General features: G+C 45.8%; 1 protein-coding gene across 2 annotated transcripts in view; it reads right to left on the bottom strand.

Annotated features, from left to right (window-relative positions):
- MTCL1 (microtubule crosslinking factor 1) overlaps nucleotides 1-24946 on the bottom strand; it is a 122424-nt gene that overhangs the window by 13953 nt on the left and 83525 nt on the right. For both annotated transcript variants that reach the window (XM_029234089.1, XM_029234096.1), the window contains exons 7-10: nucleotides 20298-20528; nucleotides 18878-19075; nucleotides 7359-7526; nucleotides 2166-2420 (exon numbers count right to left, since the gene is read on the bottom strand). In XM_029234089.1, coding sequence (XP_029089922.1) covers nucleotides 2166-2420; nucleotides 7359-7526; nucleotides 18878-19075; nucleotides 20298-20528 — 852 coding nt within the window. The remainder of the gene's footprint in view (nucleotides 1-2165; nucleotides 2421-7358; nucleotides 7527-18877; nucleotides 19076-20297; nucleotides 20529-24946) is intronic.

The raw sequence follows: 24946 nt of genomic DNA, 5'->3' as shown, positions 1-24946 counted from the left end.
GGCATACGTTATGAAGAATGTTTGTCTACGTGTCTTGTTGTAGATGTAGATGTCTGCACATCTACGGAATGTGCAGCTAAAAGTTAAATGAATAAACAACTCAATAACTGATTAAAAAAAAGTCATACACTACACTTCAGCCAATTTCCTCTTTTACAGAGAATACCTATAACTGCTTTTCCTCATTTTCAGGATTGGGTACTGTGATTTTTTAAATGTCAAATACTTGGGGGGGGGGGGGAAGGCTGGATTTATTTTTGAAAGCCACAATTGCATATCTGAAGCATCAACAAACCCTCTTCTGAAAACAGCAATGAAATCGTTGTACAAAGCCTGCGGGATCCACCACACAGATTTCAGGAACAGATGAATGAACGCCCCAGAACCCACGTGTCTTGAGTCCATTTTGCTCAAAGATGTTAACCTTGATGACTGAGGTTCTGAGGCTGTCATCGTGGTAGGGCCATGGCAGTAGTGACAGTCTGGAAATGGAGTTCAGCCCCTGCCCACTCATCTTTCCAAAGATAGTCTTAAAATGGGGTGGCTGTTCATCCCTAGGGCATTAACTCTTCGAACATTAAATGTCACGGGATGTCTTACTAATTTTTCCTTTACTAGAAATTCCTCATTCCCCAAAGTAAAATGAAGCCCTTAAAGACTTGCTTAACTTACATCCAAGGTGTGACTTCCAAAATGAAGCCATGATGAGACCAACAAGCCTACAGCTCACGGGCAAAGGGGTGATGACGATGGCCTTACTGGGGTGCGGGAGGGACAGTGTGTACGGTCCTGGAGGGATGGCCAGGAGGGACCCTCCCTGATAACGAGGTACCTGGAGGAGCCAGGATACTGGTTAACGAACAATGGATGAATCCGTGACCACTTTGTAAGGGTATGTGCTGCATCTGCCCCTACGATTCCCACCCGACAGCTGATCCTCTGCATAGAGCACAGGCACACGGGGGATTTAAGACAGAAGATGCTTCTCAGGTGCCACATTTCTAGGCCAAACAGGAAGTGGCCAACTTTCCTTCGATAGAATTTGGGGAATTTTGAAATGAGCCATATCATCTACCAGTCTGGTGACTCAGCTGTGTGAGTAACCAAACCCAGGAAGGATGTCGGGCCTCTTTATCTGCAGTGCACTTATGCTCAGAGGTTTCAGAGCCAAAGATTCCTGGTCCTTTTCAGTTCTCTCTCCCTCGCCCCCTCCCATCTCAGCAGTGAGCAGAAACGGACCTTTGCCACTTCACCTGCAGAACACAGGTCCCATGTCTAGGGATAATACAGCACATTTTCCAAAAGACAGCATGGATATTTATAATAGAATAATGAAGTTATTTTTCCTGCATTCAGTTTATTAATACATTTCCTTGAGGCCTCCTGAATTTATTATAAGTGCGACAGGCTGAACTACAGTGCATGCTCTGTAAAAATCCAGCCAGGGTAGAATCCCAGTCCTTCATCAGTTTCATGTGAAAATTTAATTTGTGCACTGCTCAGGCAGGACTGCAGCTACACAAACTGTCCTAAGTCTGACGCAAGGCAGGGAGTGATTATCTCTAGAACAACAACTCCCCCTTTCCCACAGAACTCATCTACATTTTTCAATGTTTGTTTAGCTGAAGACGATGAACGATCAGTCACTTTCCCTGACTGTGTCCTGTCTAATCACAGCTCCACAAGATCCACAGCAGGTGCAAACAGCCTGACTTCCTACTGACTTCAGCAATTTCTTTACTAATGGACAACAGTTCCATTCAAGCTGGAGCAGTCACCATGACCACATCTTTAGTGGCAGACTTAAAAGCTAGTTTCCTTTTTGGTAGAAATCACTTCCTAAGGCCTGAAATAATCTCATCTTTCAAGTTTAGTCTTTAAACACCTTTAAAAAGTTACCCCCCAACCGTACACACACAGGGAAGTTACCCACAGACTTTGCGATGAAAAGGTCTGTGTCATGGGAGGGCTGAGTGAGCCTAGGTCTCCAACACCAGAACTCCTAGGATTTCTTCCTCTTCCTCTGGAAGCCCCTACATCAGCCTGAGGCAGCAGAGACCTCCGAGCTGTCTGATTTTCCCCTTCTGAGTGCTCTGATTTCCAGGTCAGGCGTCTCCGCCTCCTCCCCTGGGGCATCCTCACCTCCTCCCCTGGGGCATCCTCACCTGTTCGATTCTCCACAGGAGCTCCTTCTCCTGCCGCCCCCACTCCTGCCGCTCCCGGTCCAGGCGGTCGAGAAGCTCTACTTTCTCTCGGTTCCAGTTCTTCTCGCTGTGGTGGATCTGCCATCGCAGGTCCATGACCAGCCCATGACTGTCAGCCAGGAGCTTCTGCTGTGCCTCCCTCTCCTTTGTGAACACCCCTTTGCTGTCAGCAGAGGAGCCCAGGTCTCCCAAGCTTTTCTCAGTCTTCGCTTCCAGCTGTCAAGGAGAACAGACTTAGGAACTTAGTCCCTGACAGTCTCGCGTTAGTAGGTGAAGAAAATCTCAGCACGTTCATGTATTATCCCTGGAAACATGTTTAAACCAAGATCTGACCAATCTTATGGAGGAAGCACTTTTCATCTTTAAAGTCGTAATTAAAAACATCTGACATGGGAGAAAATGTGTAAACAGAGCAACTGACAGAGGATTAATCTCCAAAATATACAAGCAGCTAATGCAGCTCAATATCAAAAAAAAACAAACAACCCAGTCCCAAAATGGGTAGAAGACCTAAATAGACATTTCTCCAAAGAAGATATACAGATTGCCAACAAACACGTGAAAGGATGCTCAACATCACTAATCATTGGAGAAATGCAAATCAAAACTACAGTGAGGTATCACCTCACACCAGTCAGAATGGCCATCATCAAAAAATCTACAAACAGTAAATGCTGGAATGGGTGTGGAGAAAAGGGAACCCTCATGTACTGTTGGTGGGAATGTAAATTGATACAGCCACTATGGAGAACAGTATGCAGGTTCCTTAAAAAACTAAAATTAGAACTATCATATGACCCAGCAATCCCACTACTGGGCATATACCCTGAGAAAACCGTAATTTAAAAAGAGGTGTGGGGGCTTCCCTGGTGGCGCAGTGGTTGAGAGTCTGCCTGCCGATGCAGGGGACACGGGTTCGTGCCCCGGTCCGGGAGGATCCCACGCGCAGCAGAGCGGCTGGGCCCGTGAGCCATGGCCACTGAGCCTGCGCGTCTGGAGCCTGTGCTCCGCAACAATGAGAGGCCACAACAATGAGAGGCCCGCGTACCGCCCCCCCCCCCCAAAAAAAGCGTGTACCACAATGTTCACTGCAGCACTATTTAGAATAGCCAGGACATGGAAGCAACCTAAGTGTCCATCGACAGATGAATGGATAAAGATGTGGCACATATATACAATGGAATATTAGCCATAAAAAGAAACGAAATTGAACTATTTGTAGTGAGGTGGATGGACCCAGAGTCTGTCATATATACAGAGTGAAGTTAAGTCAGAAAGAGAAAAACAAATACCGTATGCTAACACATATATATGGAATCTTAAAAAAAAAAAAAGTGGTTCTGATGAACATAGAGGCAGGACAGGAATAAAGATGCAGACGAAGAGAATGGACTTGAGGACACAGGGAGGGGGAAGGGTAAGCTGGGATGAAGTGAGAAAGTAGCATTGACATATATACACTACCAAACGCAAAATAGCTAGCTAGTGGGAAGCAGCTGCATAGCACAGGGATCTCCAGCTCAGTGCTTTCTGACCATCTAGAGGGGTGGGAGGGAGACACAAGAGGGAGGGGATATGGGGATATACGTATACATATAGCTGATTCACTCTGTTGTACAGCAGAAACAACATTGTAAAGCAATTATACTCCAATAAAGACGTTAAAAAAAAAAAAATCTGACAGAGTCACACAGAAGGTGAAGCAGTGAATCCACCCAGCTTCCCAGAGTCTGCTTCTTACTCTCCCTTCCCAACTGTGAGTCACCACACCTCTTGCCTGTCCTGCTGTACAACTCCTTGCAGGCAGGCATGTGTCTGTCCCTACATCCTTAGCCCCCATGTGGAACCTGGTGATGGGAGAGTGATGTAACCTGGCAGTCTATAATAACACCCAGGAGATTAAAGACCAAAAACTAACAAGCTGAAGAACTCCCATCTAGACATCACATGCAAACTGCTGAAAACCAAAGAGGAAACCTTGGAGGCAGACAGAGAAAAAAAATAAACCACAAATGGAGGTGCGCAGACGAGAATGACAGCAGACCTGTCCTCGGAAAGTATGTAAGTCAGGGGGGAAAATGGAGTGACATCTTGAAAGGGCTGGAGGGGGAAAATGTCAACCTCAACAGAATTCTATACTTAGCAACAGCATCTTTCAAAAATGATGGAAGAAAAATGCTTTTTCAACAAATGAAAACTTTAAAGCAGGCTTACATTTCAAGAAATGATAGAGGAAATTTTCAGGCACAAGGAATATGATATCAAGAAACACTTTGACCTGCACAAAAAATGAACACTGGAAATGACCTAAATAAATGCAAATATAACTCATTTCCTCCTGTTTTTAACTGCTTTAGAATACTACTGAGTGTCTGAAGTAAAAATAGTTGCATTGTATTTTGTATTTAGAGAATGTGTAGAAGTAAACTGACAACAGCACAGAGGACAGGAGGAGGGAATTGGGGGTGTACTGTTGTTGGTGAATGTGATAAATTTTAGTGAAAGATTCATGAACACAAAGATGTATCCTTTTGCCTATTCTAGTTCAGCAGATCCCCGAAGTCTACCCATGGACCCATGTTAATCCATTCAATTCTAATGGTTTCTAATCCATTCTCTACCTCAATACCAGAATTACTTCTTAAAAACGCAAGTCAAAATGTTTTATTCGCATGATAAAATCAGGATTGTTTCAGTTCTTTGGCTATTCTGCTTTCCACTCATATGTGACAAGGTGCAGCTCCTCCGGCGTGCCATGCTCTTTTCTTCATGATGTCCCTTTTTTGTCCAAAAGACTGTTTCTCTCCTTTTCCATGTGCCCACTCCTGTTCATCCTCCGAGATTCATTCTAAGCAGGGCTTTCACAAACAACCCTTCCCTGAACCCTCAAGCCGAGGTGTGTGCCCTGCATGCCCCCCCCCCCATCCCCGAGAGCCTGTGTACAGGCCTGGCGGGGCACTTGCCACACTAGTACTAACTGTGGCCCTTGTCTGGTCTCCCACTGCACTGAGAACCCTTTCAAGATCTGTCTTATTTGTTGGGGGATCCTGGCAGTTAGAGCAAGGTCTGACCTAGGAGTCAATTGAAGGAATGACAGATTTGGGAACTGACACAAGATGGCTTCCACTGAGAGAAAATACTTCACTTTCAGTAGAATTCAACTGTTCTGCATTTAAGTAGAAAAGGATAAAGATGAGTGAACTAGCATCAGCCCACATCCATCATTCCCCGGGCTCCAAATGTCTGAGAAACTGGCTCACATCAAAGATTATGCCTCCTCTTTTTAGCTACGCTTACATCTCTGAAAATATTTAGATTTTTCCACTACAAACATAGTTTTAAGTAAGTTTAAAGGCAGCTCATCAGAACGTCCTTACTCATTTCTCATCCACTGCCAGCTCTTCAGGCTGTGAACTAAGATAAACAGAAAATCTAGTAAGAACCTCCTACCCAGCAGTAGGCAGGAGTCATAACTGGGTTAGCAGCTGCATCCCTTGCCCAAGCCTGGCCTGGTGCTTTGCTCCAGCTATGCTTTGCTGCTTCGCCTGCAGAGGAGGCTATACCTGTGCTCCACCCAGGGATGTGAGCCGGACACTTCTGCTCCCTTGGACCAGACAGCAGTGCCCGTGAACTTGTGGGTACCACGGGAGCTGTCTTCTTTTGACAGGACAGACCCTTTAATCTTTTATCAAGGCCATTTAGAAGATGTCTTCTTTCCAGGCAAGTGTTTTCTTTCATGACTGAGCCAATTCATATAAAGTTTTGATTACTTTATGGTTTGCCTCAAAACAGGGCCTAGAAAATAGATTATCAAAGACGTGCAGACCTTTCCTCCCTTATCGTGATCAAGGGGCTGGAAGAAACCTGGAGAAGCAATCTGAGCGAGCAGACCCTACATGGGAAGTGACACCGCTTTCAAAGACTTCCAGGGAGAAAGCACTTAGAAAACAGCGTTCCTGGCTCAGCCCGATCTTAACGACCAGGGCTGGGGTCTCAAATCTCCGAGAGGCTCTGCTCTCTTGTGGGCGGTGGAGGCAGTAACCTGCTCTCAGCTCCAGTTGCACTAAAGCCTCTGTGATCTGAGACGACACGCTTCCTCTGGGCCTCGGGCTCCTTCCATGTAAATAAGGACACCGAAATTGATCAGACTCCCAGGGCTGTAGTGGGAGGTAGGTCTACAAGCTCTTTCTGGTATTGGGAGAAATCTAACGGAAAGCATTCATTTCCTTTTTTCAGAGGTAACTAAACCACAATCTGCTTTTTCTTTGCCCCTGTCTGAATTCTGTCAGTGCACTCTGGTCACGTTTTTCACCCTGGTCATGCTTCAGTGGCACTAAAGACAGCCTTGCTCCCTTCTCCCCACCTCTTCACCAACACTTGATATTTCTAGTTTTCCTGATAAGAACCATTCCAGCAGGTGTGAGGTGACAGCTCATTGTGGTTTTGATTTGCATTTCCCTGATGATTAATAACGTAGAACATGTTTTCATGTATCTTGTTACCTGAAGAAAACGAAAACACTAATGTAAAAAGATATCCCCCATGTTCATAGCAGCACTGTTTACCGTAGCCGAGAAATAACGCATAACCTAAGTGTTCATCGACAGATGAATAGATAAAGAAAATGTGGTACATTTGTATAATGGAATACCACTGAACCATGAAAAAGAATGAAATAATGCCATTTGCAGCAACATGGATGGACCCCAAAGGCATTATGCTAAGTGAAATAAGTCAGACAGAGAAAGATAAATACTGTATGATTTCTGGTATATGTGGACTCTATAAATATTATAAATGAAGCCAAGCTCAGAGATGCATGGAACAGACTGGGGGTTGCCAGGGGAAGAGGGCAGGGAATGGGTGAACGCTTTTTGCTTTTAAATAAATTTAATAATAATAACAAAAAGAGACAACCTTGTTCTACACAGAATGGGAAAATAAACGCTACTTTTGAAATGCTGCTGGGTTGGGGCAGTGTTCTAGATCTGGGAGAGGTAATAGTAGGGAAAAGACAGCACTGTGGGAAGGCGGGGACTTTCTGGGGTGGCAGGGGCAGCTGGCTCCTGGCTTTCTCCTCGCACCCTCTTTCCCTGGCAGGGCCCTGGGATCCGGACCCTCCCCGCGGTCGGAGCGGAGCCCTGGCGGCCGTACCTGCTCCAGGCGGCATGTGAGCGCGGCCCACTCCACGTCCCAGGAGGCCTTATCGCCAGCATATTGTTGTTGCAGCCGCCGCCGTGCACGTTCGTCTTCCCGCAGCTCCACACGCAGCTCCTCCAGCAGCGCCTTGAGCGCGCAGAACAGCGGCTGGTTCTCTGCCACCTGCGGGGACACCGGGCGGCTCTGCCATCTCACAAGGGCGAGGACAGGAGCCTGGCAAGCAAAAGGGCACTGGGGCCGGTCTGTCTCCAAGGTGGGTGGGAGGGAATCTGCACAGTTAGTGGCAGAGCCGGTTCCCTGGTCGCCTGCAGGCTCTGGGGCTGACGCTGCCACGGGCTCATTGCATTAGGATGCTAGCGCCACAGGAACCTGGATCAGAGACGGGAGGAAGCTGTGGGAGGCCAGGGGGAGCCAAGCCAGGGCTGCCAGGACACTCTGCTTGACTTCAGATGTCCCGAAATAACGACATACCTACACTCACGTATGTATGCTGTCATTTGAGTGCCAGCTGTTGAACCAGAAGGGAATTAATAAAGGGCTCGTGTCTCTCATCAACATAGGTGGTCATACTCAGACTTGTAGTTACTAAGAAGTCATATATTACAATATATGACAAGCATAGTCATGGGGTGGGGGTGAATTTTGAGGTTTAACAATTAAAGCCAAAGGTAGAGAGTGTGGAGAAAAGGGAACTCTCTTGCACTGTTGGTGGGAATGTAAATTGATACAGCCACTATGGAGAACAGTGTGGAGGTTCCTTAAAAAACGACAAATAGAACTACCATATGACCCAGCAATCCCACTACTGGGCATATACCCTGAGAAAACCATAATTCAAAAAGAGTCATGTACCAAAATGTTCATTGCAGCTCTATTTACAATAGCCAGGACATGGAAGCAACCTAAGTGTCCATCGACAGATGAATGGATAAAGAAGATGTGGCACATATATACAATGGAATATTACTCAGCCATAAAAAGAAACGAAATTGAGTTATTTGTAGTGAGGTGGATGGACCCAGAGTCTGTCATACACAGTGAAGTAAGTCAGAAAGAGAAAAACAAATACCGTATGCTAACATATATACATGGAATCTAAAAGAAAATTTTGTTATGAAGAACCTAGGGATAGGACAGGAATAAAGACGCAGACGTAGAGAATGGACTTGAGGACACAGGGAGGGGGAAGGGTAACCTGGGACGAAGTGAGAGAGTGGCATGGACATATATACACTACCAAACGTAAAACAGATAGCTAGTGGGAAGCAGCCACATAGCACAGGGAGATCAGCTCGGTGCTTTGTGACCACCTGGGGGGGTGGAATGGGGAGGGTGGGAGGGAGGCGCAAGAGGGAGGAGATATGGGAATATATGCATATGTATAGCTGATTCACTTTGCTATAAAGCAGAAACTAACACACCACTGTAAAGCAATTATACTCCAATAAAGATGTTAAAATAAAAAAAAGCCAAAGGTAAACGGTTAACTTGTTCGTGAAGGCTTCCTCGTGGTCCCCGAGATAGAATCACTACCCCTCTCTTTTCTGCTCACTAATGGCAGGAAGAACCACTGCACCTACTTGTTTTATCCTGTCCCTCCCCTGTCCCCCAGATCTGTAAGTTGTGGGAGGAGACAGTGCTTAGCTCATGGGAAGCATGCAAACAGGTCTGATAAATGAAGAATGGATTTTTATTACCAATCTGCTTATACCTAACTTAAAAGATTTTATATTTTCTAAAACCTGTCCAGCCCTTTGGACACACATTTCAAAACTGTGATTGCTATCTTAGTATGCTTCAGCATGGGCATTTTTCCAGAAAGGTTTGGCCAAATGAATTAATACACACTGAATCAATTATGGTACCTGGATGGTAAAAGCCACATGAGCCCATCTCTTCCCATCAGAAAACACTAAAAGCCTATCTCGAGCTCCCAGACCGGTCTCAGGGCAATCCTGTTTGGTATATTTATGAGGCAGGAGAAATAAAAGCTCTCTCAGTCCTGCTGGAGGCAGGTTGTCTGTAATATGGGAAGACAGAGAATCCGCTACATGGTAAACCTCCAGTGCCGGGGCAGCGAGGAGTGGACCTCCAGCCTGGATCTGCATGCCCATCAGCCTTCTGTCCTCCATCAGCTCGAGAGCCAGCTGTGCTTCTAAAACCATCTAGTCAGTGCACGAAACATACATGTACATATACAAAAATGGCTAACTGCATTTGGGAAGAATTTGAGATACTTCCCATATATGTGTGGATTTAAATAAAGTTGAATTAGAAAAGAGAAATTCCTTAACATGAGATTTATCACTGAAAACACCATAGTTTTCTCCATAGTTTATCTGAAGAGTTTTAATATTAGATACAGTAGACTTCTGGTTGAGTGGAATGGTCTGTTTGTTAGCATTTATTGCTCCTTGATTTTTCTCACCTTGAACAGCAATTTTCACTTTTAGCTCTGAGATGAAAGGCACTAAGAGGACAATTCAGTTAACATTTGCAAAACTCAGCAGAGAGAGAACATTCTAAAAATCCTACATGTTCTTTCCAACCATCTGAATGTAAGTAAATTACCCCTATTCTCAACTAGATGCTCGTAAAATGTGTGAAATTGTATTGATAATAAATGCAGAAGTTCCTTTCAACTCTACACCAAAAGTATTTAAAAATGATAGAAGTGCGAGTGACAAGACGTGTTGCAACAATCTTTTCACAAATACACATCTCCGTAAGTACAGAATTTGTTTGCTGAAAAATTAGATATGGATTATGATAGATTTGATTTCTTCATCTTTGAATTTTAAATTTTAAAAAAAATCATTACTTTTTTCAAGTCAAACAGTTTTAAGCATAAAATAACTAATACTTTTGATCCACTCTTTGGAGTAGTCATCTCATTTTCACTTTAGAAAAAGCAGAAAACCACATAATAAATTCTTATATGTTATCAATAACTCCCTGTGAAGCCCAAGTCCTGTATGTGGTCAGCTGTGGGCTTCTTAGGCATATGACAAACAGCCGTGACAACATTAGGACCAGAACTTTGTGCTCCTTGAAAGCAGGGTTCACATGACAGTCCTTTTGCAGATTGAAAATTTGCTTCCTCTGGAAGTAAGTACTTTATGGCATTAGCAGATATCAGATTAAATACTATTAAGCCTTAATGTTTTGATGCACATTTGGGTCACAGTAATCAACATAATGTCCTGTTATACCAATATTATATTTAATCATCATGGAATGAGCTCAAAATTGCTTCGGGGTGAGGGTGGCCAAAGGGAACAAGAGCCCAGAGAATTGATGATATTTGGTACCTGTTCCCATAGTCACCCGGGAGCAGCAGTGTGGCCTGGCAAGCAGCCAGCCTAGCTCTGCCACTGGAGAACAATGGCAAGGGCCGATGTCCAAGGGAATGAGCCATAGATGGGCATGATCCTTCCAAATGACTGTTACACACACAAAAACCCAATGATGGTAACTAATGCTAATGGTTTCTAATGGGCCAGGGTGTGTTAATCATTCACCTACAGAACCTTGCTTGCATCTCACGTCTATCCTGAGTGCACACTGTCACGTGCCTGTGTTACAGGGGAGGAACCACAGTGACTGGGGACCTGTCTGGCCGTGAGGAAGTGTGGAGCTCGAGTGCAATCCAGGCCTGTGCCACCTGAGGCCAGACAAGCCCACCAACATATGTGAATTCTGGCATCATACCCTACACCCGGGCTTTTTTTTTTTTTTTTTTTTTTAAGTTGCCTAATCTCTGTGAAGCAAATTCCATCCCTCCACATCAGGAGAAATAATAATAGCCATCCTGAAAGAATTCCTAGAAGTTACTCCTCTCACTTTTTCTCTCAGTGGTGGCCCTTTGCTGAGCTATGTTTTTGGTAAAAAGACCCAAATCAAGTCGAGAATGGAATCAAGACTCTGGTCCATTTCGAGGTCTTCAGGTGAAAGTCTCAGGATACAGCGCTTTCTGAACCTTCTGTGCCAGGGTCAAGGCTCTGTGACCTTTTAACTTATATATCTGGTAAGTGTGGTCAATTAAAAAGACCAACCTTTTGATCTCCTTAAGATCACCTGGTTGGTTTTCTTGCAAAGAAACAGGATAAAATGGTTCCACTATTTCCTTTTCCTCATTCTAAGGGCATTTCAGCCCTTCCAAGCTCCTCTCTCTTGGGGAAGGCTTAAAAGAATCCCAAAGTTGGCATCAGGAGCTTGACTGTGCTATAACGTTTTAAGCTTATAACAGGTTCAAGGTTGGGCTTCAGCCAATAGGACTGCTACCCAATTATAGGACATAGGAAAATATTAATAGAAAGTGAAAAAGAAATTTATAGAACGGTAGCATGCCAATTGGTGAGGCAATACCAGCTACTTTAGAGAATCACTTTTGCCTAAGATTTCTAACACATGTGCATCATTTAATTCTGTGGAAGAGCTAAACTGCCATCAACTACTTTGCTTGCATCAGAGCCATTAACTTGGAGATGGGTTTAATCTAAAGTTGGAACAGAGGTACTGACCCGCTGCTATGGGCTGACCCGCAAAAAGCCAGTCACAAAATAGAGGTGCTGGCCTCCACCTCCTACTCACTTGGGCAGAGAGTTCTGGAATGCTGTGGTGGCTGCCCCGACCCCCAACATAGGCATGCATAGTTCCTACTTGATACATATAAAGAGAGGGGCCTCCTGCAGGTTCAAAATAAAAGTAACTCTTGCACCAGCAGGAGCCCCAAGACAAGTCCTCTACTGAGATTAGCCAGAAAGGATACAGTTACACATCCAGCAACATTTTAACAGATAAGCCATTTGTCATTCCTACCTTCATTGTTACATTCAGATTAAGATTCTTTTCTAAAACCCTTATCCCCCCACAGATAAAAGAGAACGAGTCATTGAAGACTGGCCGTGAAAATATAATCTATGATGGAACTTTGCAGAGATGACGGGCTCATCTATGGACAGAACTCCTCTGTGCACCGGCTAAGGATACATCAGGTGGTCTGGGCCGTGCAGGCTCCGTGCCTGCAGGTCACCATCATTTTCAGCAAGAGCCTCTGGGGGAAAAAGGTGGGTGTGTGAGAGAACAGATGTAGGTTGAATAACGTACAAACCCAGAGCTGTCGCCGAAGACTTCAAAGAAACAAGGGCAGGTCTGATGAAAGTCAAGTGGCCAGACGGGAACAATGAGCTTCTTAGCAAGCGTCTTAGCGTATTTAGATCTCCTGCCACTCTCTGAAAGATATGTTGCAAACTGCCGGCCACAGTTAACTCTGGGAAGTGGGACTGGGGCCAAGAGAGTATTTCCTCGGGTACCTTTTGGTACTGTGACCCTCCACGTCCTGCACATAACTATTTTCACAGTAATAGAAACAAACAGAATACACAGCAAGAATAAAGTGTTTCCTAACCTTAAGCTCTGATCCGGTTCCTTTCATACGGAGTTGCATGTCCCCTAGGCAAGGCTATAATGTTGAAGAGTCTGAAGAATAAATCTGGTGCAGCACACACAAGCGAAAGATAAAAGCTACCCAGGCTCCAGTGGAGCACTTGCTTATTTCAAAAATTAAATCAGGGCAGATCACAGTTCTGATGTGCAGAAGTGCTCTTTCCGGAAGTTTTTGCATCTTGGGCAGAGCAGAAAGGGTGGGCTGCCAGCAAGTGGGATGCTGGGCACCAGGTGAGTCCAAGTCCAGGAAGTCCTGGAGCCAAAGGCATTCTGTCTACAGGGGGAAAGGCTGGCTTTGACCTAGGGCAGTCCCCAAAGGCCCTATACTGAAAATGGGTCCTGAGTCACTGGCAAAGGTCCAGGGGAGCAGATTCTACCCGGTCCTCAGGCTGGATCCCTGGTCAGCCTCCTCAGTGACCAGGGGCAGTTGAAGGAAGACTTGAACATGAAACATAATTGCATTAGATCATGCGCTGAAGTTCAGGTTCTTCACATTTACACTTAGATGCTTTATCAGATCAGAAATAAATGAAAAAGAAATGAAAGAAACAACAGCAAAGATCAATAAAACCAAAAGCTCGTTCTTTGAGAAGATAAACAGAATTGATAAACCATTAGCCAGACTCATCAAGAAAAAAAGGGAGAAGACTCAAATCAGTAGAATCAGAAATGAAAAAGGAGAAGTAACAACAGACACTGCAGAAATACAAAGGATCATGAGAGATTACTACAAGCAACTTTATGCCAATAAAATTGACACCCTGGAAGAAATGGACAAATTATTGGAAAAGCACAAACTTCTGAGACTGAACCAGGAAGAAACTGAAAATATAAACAGACCAATCACAAGCCCTGAAATTGAGACTGTGATTAAAACTCTTCCAACAAACGAAAGCCCAGGACCAGATGGCTTCACAGGCGAATTCTATCAGACATTTAGAGAAGAGATAACACCTGTCCTTCTCAAACTCTTCCAAAATATAGCAGAGGAAGGAACACTCCCAAACTCATTCTACAAGGCCACCATCACCCTGATACCAAAACAAGACAAAGATGTCACAAAAAAAGAAAACTACAGGCCAATATCACTGATGAACACAGATGCAAAAATCCTCAACAAAATACTAGCAAACAGAATCCAACAGCACATTAAAAGGATCATACACCATGATCAAGTGGGGTTCATCCCAGGAATGCAGGGATATGCAAATCAATCAATGGGATACACCATATTAACAAACTGAAGGAGAAAAACCATATGATCATCTCAATAGATGCAGAAAAAGCTTTTGACAAAAATTCAACACCGATTTATGATAAAAACTCTCCAGAAAGTAGGCATAGACGGAACTTACCTCAACATAATAAAGGCCATATATGACAAACCCACAGCCAACATCGTTCTCAATGGTGAAAAACTGAAACTATTTCCTCTAAGATCAGGAACAAGACAAGGTTGTCCACTCTCACCACTATTATTCAACATAGTTTTGGAAGTTTTAGCCACAGCAATCAGAGAAGACAAAGAAATAAAAGGAATCCAAATTGGAAAAGAAGAAGTAAAGCTGTCACTGTTTGCAGATGACATGATACTATACATAGAGAATCCTAAAGAATCTACCAGAAAACTAACAGAGCTAATCAATGAATGATACAAAATTAATGCATAGAAATCTCTTGCATTACTATACACTAATGATGAAAAACCTGAAAGAGAAATTAAGGAAACACTCCCATTTACCATTGCAACAAAAGGAATAAAATACCTAGGAATAAACCTACCTAAGGAGACAAAAGACCTGTATGCAGAAAACTATAAGACACTGATGAAAGAAATTAAAGATGATACAAACAGATGGAGAGATATACCATGACTATACTACCCAAAGCAATCTACAGATTCAGTGCAATCCGTATCAAACTACCAATGGCATTATTCACAGAACTGGAACAAAAAATTTCACAATTTGTGTGGAAACACAAAGACCCCAAATAGCCAAAGCAATCTTGAGAACGAAAAAAAAAAAAAGCTGGAGGAATCAGCCTCCCGACTTCAGACCATACTCCAAAGCTACAGTAATCAAGACAGTATGGTACTGGCACAAAAACAGAAATATAGATCAATGGAACAGGATAAAAGCCCAGAGATAAACCCACGCACATATGGTCACCTTATTTTTGATGAAGGAGGCAAGAATATACAATGGAGAAAAGACAGCCTCTTCAATTAGTGGTGTTGGGAAAACTGGACAGCTCCATGTAAAAGAATGAAATTAGAACACTCCCTAACACCATACACAAAAATAAACTCAAAATGGATTAAAGACCTAAATGTAAGGCCAGACACTATAAAACTCTTAGAGGAAAACATAGGCAGAACACTCTAGGACATAAATCACAGCAAGATCCTTTTTGACCCACCTCCTAGAGAAATGGAAATGAAGACAAAAACAAATGGGACCTAATGAAACTTAAAAGCTTTTGCACAGCAAAGGAAACCATAAGCAAGACAAAAAGACAACCCCTAGAACGGGATAAAATATTTGCAAATGAAGCAACTGACAAAGGATTAATCTCCAAAATTTACAAGCAGCTCATGCAGCTCAGTATCAAAGAAGCAAACAACCCAATCCAAAAATGGGCAGAAGACCTAAACAGACATTTCTCCAAAGATATACAGACTGCCAACAAACACGTGAAAGGATGCTCAACATCACTAATCATGAGAGAAATGCAAATCGAAACTACCATGCGGTATCACCTCACACCGGTCAGAATGGCCATCATCAAAAAATCTAGAAACAATAAACGGTGGAGAGGGTGTGGAGAAAAGGGAACCCTCTTGCACTGTTGGTGGAAATGTAAATTGATACAGCCACTATGGAGAACAGTACGGAGGTTCCTTAAAAAACTAAAAACGGAACTACCATACGACCCAGCAATCTCACGACTGGGCATATACCCTGAGAAAACCATAATTCAAAGAGTCATGTACCACAATGTTCATTGCAGCTCTGTTTACAATAGCCAGGACATGGAAGCAACTTAAGTGTCCATCGACAGATGAATGGATAAAGAAGATGTGGCACATATATACAATGGAATATTACTCAGCCATAAAAAAAAAAAACGAAATTGAGTTATTTGTAGTGAGGTGGATGGACCTAAAGTCTGTCATACACAGTGAAGTAGGTCAGAAAGAGAAAAACAAGTACCGTATGCTTACACATATATATGGAATCTAAAAGAAAATGGTCATGAGGAACCTAGGGGCAAGACGGGAATAAAGACGCTGACATACTAGAGGACACAGGGAGGGGGAAGGGTAAGCTGGGACGAAGTGAGAGAGTGGCATGGACATATATACACTACCAAACGTAAAATAGATAGTTAATGGGAAGCAGCCACATAGCACAGGGAGATCAGCTCGGTGCTTTGTGACCACCTAGAGGGGTGGGATAGGGAGGGTGGGAGGGAGGGAGACGCAAGAGGGAAGAGACATGGACACATATGTATAACTGATTCACTTTGTTATAAAGAAGAAACTAACACACCATTGTAAAGCAATGAAAAAAAAAAAAGTATTAGGTCACAGCCTTGAATGAAAAAGTAACTTCTCTTTTAATTAATCCAATTCTGGGAAGATTGGCTGTTGGAACCCCAAGGTCATCCTTCTGGCCCTGTTAACTATCCTGTGTTTAAAAACCTGATTTCAGGACTTACTAATAAGTATAAAATGCATACATAGCCATAGCAGTTCTGGCCTCAGAAGCTTAATGCAGTGGCGGGCGTCTTGGAGCTCATCCCCAGCCTGGGCCCTTCCTCGAAGGCTGGGCGAGCTGGAAGTGCTCACTGCTCCCAGGACAGTCGGGTCCCTGCCGCACCATCAGGCAGCGGGGAATGTTCACAGAGCCAAACATTTTCCAACCTGGTGGTTTTTTATCAACTATTTCCAAGGTCAACTCGGTCCACGTAATTTTTTTTCCCCCTCATTTGACATGATAAATGTTGCCATCCACTGTGTTTAACTCTAAGGATGTTCAGTATGACACAAAGCAAGGCCTGGGAAAGTCTGTTACTTGCTAAGTTATCCTTGGGAAAGAAGTCAGGCCACGTTTCCCACTCTCCTTATCATCTTGGGAGGCTCTCTTGGGAGTTTCTGAGAAGGTGCAGCTCTGCGGGCACCTCCCTTGAGACACATGCTCGGCTCTTGCATCCGGGCTGCCTGGCTGGTACCCACTCCGCAACAGGGCAGACAGACCTCCTCCCGGGGAACGTGCACTCCCGCGGAGCCAGCTGTCGTTGCGGTGGAGCTCATTAATCTTGTGTCCTCGGACGGACGGCTGGCCGTCCGTGTGCACTTGACTGCCATGGGCAGACGGGTCCAGTAACGGCAGATCTGAATCTGCCATCTGGAAGCCGCCCTGTTAGCCCATCCACAGCCTCTGCCCCGCACCATGCAAAGTGGAGACTCACTGGTCCATTCCAAGCAGAAGAGCTGAGAAGTGAATGTTGGAAGGAGGCGGCAGCAAAGAGAGGGGATGTTAAAATACACTGAACAGGAGGTTCCAGCTGAGTGACTTTCCATAATTTTCCATCTCACGGGGAAGATTTTCCATGACTGTTGTTTGGGAAACCAGATGTGTTACATTGTTTTCCTCCCCCCCCTTCCAAAGCATTTGGATGCACGCGTGGGAAACACCCAACAGGCGCCCTCAGAGGCAGTGGGTTTGTGGCTAAATGGCAATTGAGGAATACTATGTGAATTAATCACAGATACTTCATAGGACTGAGTGACAACATCGCTTTTAAAAATAATAAAACTGGTAGATTTTAGAGGATGTTTTTGCAAAGTAGCATTTTATTTTCTAACTGGATCTTTGCCGGAAAACACATTCCATGAGCCAAAAATCTCCCCATGGACACTGGCCTAATGACAAACTTCCTAATAACGGTAATTAAAAATTCATTTGAAAGTATAAGCTCTTTCTTGAGTCATATTATTCTGGGAAAAATGAAGGGTGGATGAGTATGTGTAGAAATCAGGTCTTCAGTTGTGAACATCTGAGTTGTACACGGAGAGAAAGCAGTAGGCGAAAGGCACACTCCCCCAGGCCTGAGCTCAGACATTGCCACCTTCCTCCTCTGGATCAGAGCCTAGGTTCTGCTGCCATTCCTCTCCCCCTTGATGCCCTGAGGCTCTGGGCGGAGGGAGGGGCCGCAGCTGTGGAGCCCGGTGTGTGCTCAGGGAGCACCCGAAGGCCTGTGGCTGAGCAGCTGCAGCTGTGTCCGGGGCCACCCCGCCCTGCGCCTCACCCCAGAGCCAGGCTCTGCTTGCCGGACCCTCAAAGAAGCAACACAGGGTCAGGAGGGACTCAGGCCACGATGCCCAGGAGCAAGAAAGCCTTAGTCTCACAGGACCTCAGCACTCCAAACCCTCTACGGCTGCCGTTTTGTAGAAAAGCGCAAAAACTCTGGGGGCCATAGTGTCTTCTGGCTTATTCAGCAGGGCCTGTGGGCCTGTCTGCTTACACAAATGAATGGGGCGTTTGGCAGCACTAATAATTAAGGTTCTACACTGAAATCCCACCTCTCTACACACACTTTAATTTTTTTCCCAAGTGTCGTCAAATATTTTTATTTGGGACATTATGTTTCATGTGGCTTAAAAAGATCCCGAAACACTTTATACATGTCTGGGGATTAAAAAAACCAAACTTGTTGTGTAGTTCCTCCTGTGCGTTATGTTGCCAGTTTAGTGATGGTGCCGATGCCCACTCAGCAAACGACAGCAAAGCCCTAAGTTCCTTTTCTGGCCATGGTCATGGCACTTCCTCCTTGGAAGAATGGTCAATCTTTATAAGGCACAGGCTACTCCATCCAATACTGTTTTTTCTTCCTGCTGAGGTACATTCGCTGGCCTTGAGGGGACACAATCCATGTGACCTTATCATGTCCTTATTTATGTGAATAAGCCAAATAAGACCTTTCTGCCCTGGGAACAACAACACGTGAACTGATGACAGACAGACTAGGGGTCTCCTCTCCCCGGCGTGGGCACCCACCTGCCTGTGGAGCTGTCCCCCGTCTGTGGGCTGCAGCCGTGATCCGTGGTCACCGATCTGCACACCAAACTGTGGAGGATGCTCCCCCAGGGAAAAGCCACAGCCTGGACCGTCGTCATCTTGGTCTGGACCGTCCACCTTCGCATCCTCCTGAACGCCAGGCTCCCCAAGCCTGTGGAAGGTCTCTGGAAGCTCGCTCTGAAACGGCAGGAGGGGATGATCACAGCTCCACCCGAATCCTTTTGCCCTGAAGCCTGATTTTTAGTGTTTGAGGATAATTACCCACTTTAGGGGTTATGTCTTTGCTTCTCAGCCCTTTGCTTCTCAGCCCTTTCCCCTAATAGGCTCATTCTGGCCATGGCACTCATTGGCTACTTTCTCCATTTAAATTTCATAGAGTGGGTGCCCAGGTTTATTAGAAGAGATTAGAAATATTACTATTTATAAATTATTACTGCTCACAGTTAACAGTTTTATAAATGAGAGGAGGAGGAACTCTAAAGTACTGATCAACAGAAAACTTTACAACTATTACTAGGTTTTGCTTAATGGTGGTTTTCTAGGTCATGGCTATTTGGAAGCAGGTTGAATTCATTTTTGAAGACATTCTTCACCCTGAGGCAAGAGCATCACTGTATCTTCCCATTCGTAGGGTGTCCTAAAATTGCATACACTGTTTGTGAGAGTAGGAGGCAGAGGAAAGGTGTTTAGGGGCTAAAAGGAACCAACAGTCACAGAGCCCTGAAAGCAGCCGACAAGGTAGCCAGGGGCATAGATGTCCGGAACAAATGGACACCAGCGGCTCCAGCCCTGTGTTCACCAGAGAGCAAGGCCGGGGAGGAGCCTGCAGAGCTGGAGGTCACTCTGCCTTAATCAATAAAAATCAGAAAGCAAATAACTCAGTTCTGGTTCTGTTGTGAATCTGTGAATTGAGGCGTAAGAAGGAAGCGTATACAGATTTCAGAGGTGGCAAGAAAGTACCCCCTGGAGCTCAGAGAGACCGTATGAAACTGCACTGGCAGAACGGGCTCTGGCATTTAGGACCAAAAACTGAAATGGAAAAGGAGAGAGAACAAGTTAGAACTAGGTTTTACAAACCATCACTGTGGAATGAACCGATAAGGACATTCCACAAATCTCTCGGTGGTAACTAACGAATTCATCTATCAGCAACAAAAGACACGGCAGCAACACTTGTCTGCAGGATGATGTTACAGACCAGCATGCTCTTAAAATGAGGTCAAAGGGCAGCACGGACAACCCACTGCATTCCCACTGCCTGGATTGGACTTGACAAAATACTCTGAAACAGCAGAACATGACTGTAAGTGTCGGGGGAGGGGGAACAGCAGGGCCTGGCTGGGGGTGGGAGCAAGAGCAAAACAGATGCAAAGGAAAGGAACTTCCCCGGCAGAGGTACCTCCGTGAAATCCTCTGCGTCCTCCTCCGCCTGCTTCCCTTGCCGCCAGTGTTTCAGCAGCCACCTGAGTTTGACGTAGAAAAGGAAGATGTTCTGCTTCAGGGAGCATAGCTCCCGCTGCATCAAGTACCTCTCGTCACTCCAGGTCTGCTCCTGCAGCGAGTTCTGCAGGGCCAGGCTGTGCACCTCCAGCTCCCGCCGCCGCAGGGCACACAGGTGCCCCTCCTCCACCTTGAACGGAAGAAAAGAGACGGTGTCACGGGTACCTGTCCCGACCTGGCACCCAAACCGAGGGTCTCTGCAAACTGCCATCCAATCCGTGTCATTTTGCACGTGGGACGTGAAACGCAGAAGCTCCCCCACGTTTAGTAAACTCCTTGAGAGGTTCGCTATTTACAAAACCTTGAGCGTTTTCTGATTCAGAAGCAAGTGCTCTTTCAAGGAGACGTGTCAGGATCAGTTTTCATCATGGAGTCTCTCGTGGTGTTTTTAGATGTTTCTAAACTCCGTCAGGAGAACTGTCTCTTGGAGAGAGGGCTCACAGCTGACTTATATGCAGACCCCGTTTGCCTTCCACACAGGGGCTGGTACCCAAGGCAGATTGCAGTTGTCGAGGCCGAGCAAGGGGGAATCCTTCCCCTTGACTTCCTGGGCCCTGTGGTCCCCACAGCCCCTGACAGAAAGAGGACAAGCTAGTACTAGACTGCACACAGGGTGAGCGCACAGGAAAGACCGACAAGCTACTTCCACACTTGAGACCTCACCGTCCTACCAGGTACGGGCGACACTCAGGGAAACAAAAGCATTGCTGGGAAAGAAACGTTTTCCATCACTATGTTAGTTGCTGCCTTTTCCACATGGGTATAGACACTCTTCCAAGCGGTAAACAACTGTTACGTGTCAATAATGACTAAGCAAAAGGGTGTGAATAAAATCTTAACTTACAGATAAGGGCACAGGAATAACATCCCTAGTAGCTAAAGTGATACCTGGGATGAAAGCTTTCTGTTGCACAGACCAAAGAGAGGGTTAGAGCGCCAGCCTTATCGTTATCCTAACCTAATACCCCCTCTTGTGCCAAAAGCCAATGGGTGGGTTTGGTTTTGTTTCCCTGAAGAACTTGATGGGTGCTCAGAAGCCATGGGACCATGGGAGCATGACTGTGGCTGCCTGAGGTCGACACCGGTCTGACCGACGTGCTAAAGGCCGGTGACCAGCGAGGCCGCTCTGTGAGGCCCTGGGCTATGCGATCACTTGCATGGCCACTGTCGTGATACCAGACCGAGTTTGCACTTGAAGCTGGGATAACATAAAGCACTGGCGATTTCATTCACGCTCTCAGCAGCCCTGAGTCCCACCACCGGCTCGCTCCCCTGTGGATGCAGGACAGGACGGAGTGACGAAGCGTCAGCGCAGTTGCTGGAAATCCAGTGTCTGCAATTTATTTTTGTGTTATCTTAGGCTACCGACTGACCCTGGTAAAGTTTCAGCTGCTGAGTGCCGCTAACTCATGCTGTGCAGTGCCCAGTGCATGGCGGGTGCCCCAGAGGGGCCCCAGGATTGGCCGCTGGAGGCGCAGCCCTGGGAAGGGGCTGTTCTCTTGGTTTTTCCATCCCTAACCTCCTGGAAACGACCCTTCCTGACTCGCTGGCTCTGACCTCTCCTCCAGGACCCCACAGACTTCCCAAGTCGCAGAGTTCTGGTCCTCTACCCTCGGGGAGGTGAGGGGACCCCTTCCATTCCCCTCTGAACAAGCCTAGATGCCATCTCTCCACCTCCAACTGAGGACTGGGAGACTCTTCACACCCACCCCTTTATCCTGAATCCAAGTACTAGAAACACCTGGGACCCTGCCATTCTGCTAACGGTGTCTCCAGGGATAAATTCACTCCAACATGATTTCCGGTGCAATGCAAAAAAGTTAAATTACGAAGGAATTTACCCTTTACAAAAGGAAAATTATTTCGTATTACCTAATAATACATGAAACTTGACCTATAAATGTAACTTTTAAAAAGGGGTGCACGTCTAGTCGGTAAAGGAGGGTACCCGGCTCGGCTCTGCTCTGCGTGGCAAGGTGCAGAAGGGGCTCCCTTAGTCAGTTTTTTGACCCATTTAGATAAGCACGACCACAGCAACACGGGGCTTTGGTGTAACGCACATTCCTTGCCAAAGTAAGTTCTTGGATACACAGGTACCTTATTTTGCATAGGACATGCATTTAAAATACCACGGTGCCATTTCAAGATCAACTGGTTTTTGGTTTTAAAGATACAGATCTCTCTCAAGAACAAATACAGAAAGCAGCAGCCATGGCAATTCCGAGCCTGGGTACCTGTTCACAACTCAAGTAGATCCGGGGTGGCAGGAACTGGATGGTCCTCGGAGGCCTGTGGGCAGTGAAGTCCGTCTCCTAGGAACTCTAGGGAAGGACTGAGTGGATGAGGGATCAGGGGCCAGGAACAGGTTACTCTGAAACAGCTGAAAGAGCTGATAAGGGCACAGCTCAGTTAACGGCAGCCTTCTGAAAACAATGGGTGAATTGTTGATGTTTCTCTCAGAAAATTAACCTAATACTGACAAAACATATCAATCTGCAGGACAGTGAAAGTTATGGACACGCTTTAATGTCCGGCGTTTAGGGCCCTTACTTTGCTTTGCTGGTCTGGCTGCAGGAAAGTTTAGATATTAGGAAGACCTTCCCGAGACCACAATGTCAGCATGGAAGTGCGTGCTTTCGAGCAGGGAGGGAGATAGTGATCTTTGAGATCCCCAGGGGGCAGCTTGAAGGGATGTCCCTTCCACACGCCCTCCAACCCCGAGCCCAGGCTGCCCAGCCTGTGCGGGAGACAGAGTCCTTATAAAACACCTCTTGTTCGTTCTCTCTCCCTCTCCCTCTCTGTCTCGTCTCTCTCTCGAGGGGCCCTGCAGACAGAGAAGGTGGTGCTGAACCGTGGTCCGTATTTACCTGCCGGATGGTGTCTGTAAATCTCTCTGCCTCCTCTTGATGCCGTCTGGCCACCTGCGCAAGCTGACCCTGCAGCTCCTTTATCGATACACTCTATTCAGGTAAAACGGGGGAGCCCCTGAGCTGATTGGTGGGACAAAGGAAGGGGTTTAGTGGCAGCAAGAACTTGGTCTGAGCTGAAGACACAGGACAAACGTGCACAAGGCAGGGACGCACATGGAGTGACATGGCACGCGTGGGCGCGGCGGCAGAGGAGTGACTCTCGGCAGCTCCGCCAGTGCCTCACCGGGGCTCCGCCTGCCCTGCATCTCTCACCCCAGCAGACGGGTGGGTAAGCAGTACCCATCACTTGAGCTTCGGCCACCATGGTAAGACAAACCAGGCCGAGAGGAGGCAGCCCCCATAGCAGCTTCGAGATGGCTTTTTAAATGCTGGGGGCGCCTGAGCTGGCAGTCCTGATGGTCAAGCATGACCCCCTCACACACGGCCTCGTAGATTCACTGCCCAAGTTCACGTGTGCCTCTCAGTTGCATAGTTAATGAGTTCGTACGCTTTCCTGTTAGAGTTTTCCCTGCCCCATGGGAGGCCTGTCTTTCCTCCTCACATTCCCACCCAGGATGCTCTGGGTAACCAGCCTGGGGCTCCTTCGCCAAACAAGACACACAACGGTGCCTTGGAGGAGCTACCTAAGATCTGCTTGCTACATTTTAGGTTAAAATACTTAAAGGAATCTTTAACATAATTGTTATTGGTAAAATCCATCTTTTATGTGCAAATGGCAATGATAGAGGCCGAGCTTCTCCTTTTGAAATGTTTTTCAGAGATGGAAACGGTGTCATATTGAAAATCTCAGTCATCATTAAAATTGAGGCGTGCCGTGCTACTCCCTGGTTTCCGCTGCGTGAAGACAGGTGATTTATAAAGCTGGGGGTTAGAAAAGCAGTCGTCACTTCGCTAATTCATTCTCATTACATTTAACTCATCTGTTGTTTCTCGCCGAGGGTACCGCTGTCCTCTGCTATAAGCTGGTGTTGCCTGGATCGTCATGAGTGGAGATCACATCCCAAGAGTAGGAAATGCAGACAATAAAAGAGCAGAGCACTTGACCTAGCACAGGGTTGACTACGAGAGAATTTACAGAAAGAAGGATGGAGACCGAATATCAGAGACACTGGGAACTCACCACTTTGAGATAAAATTTTTGAAAGCTAGAGATTTAAGGTCATCCTCTTTTCAAGAGACTCAAGAACTACTGAGAACGTGAATGCCTCTGTACTTTGCTGGTTACTAGATATTATTACTGCAGCCTTTTATATCTACTAGGCAGAGTCTGGGGTTCTCTCTGAAGAGGGGTATTTCTCTACATATCGAATTTACCCCAATGACTAATTTCTCATTTCTAAAAGTTCTATTCTTTTTTAATATGTGGGATCTTTTACAGTACAACTTACTTTTTTGTCCTGTTTGCTGGCCCTTGGTCAATCTGAGAGCACTTCTTTTACAGTCTCTATCTGCTAATTTTAGGACGTGGAGGTCTCAGGGTGGCTCCAGCTGCTGCTGCGCTAGCGCCATGAGCGCATCTGCGGTGGTGGGGCATTAGCTAGGATCTCGAGTGTGGCCTGGGCTGAAGATGTGTCCGCAGATGGTCTTCAATTTGCAGAAGCCAGCAGCTGAACAGAAA

This window comes from Monodon monoceros, unplaced genomic scaffold (genome assembly GCF_005190385.1).
Source record: "Monodon monoceros isolate NGI ecotype Baffin Bay Population unplaced genomic scaffold, NGI_Narwhal_1 Super_Scaffold_1, whole genome shotgun sequence".
NCBI classification, from domain to species: domain Eukaryota; kingdom Metazoa; phylum Chordata; class Mammalia; order Artiodactyla; family Monodontidae; genus Monodon; species Monodon monoceros.
Note: the sequence above shows the minus strand (reverse complement) of the source record. Positions and strands in the feature narration are given on the sequence as shown.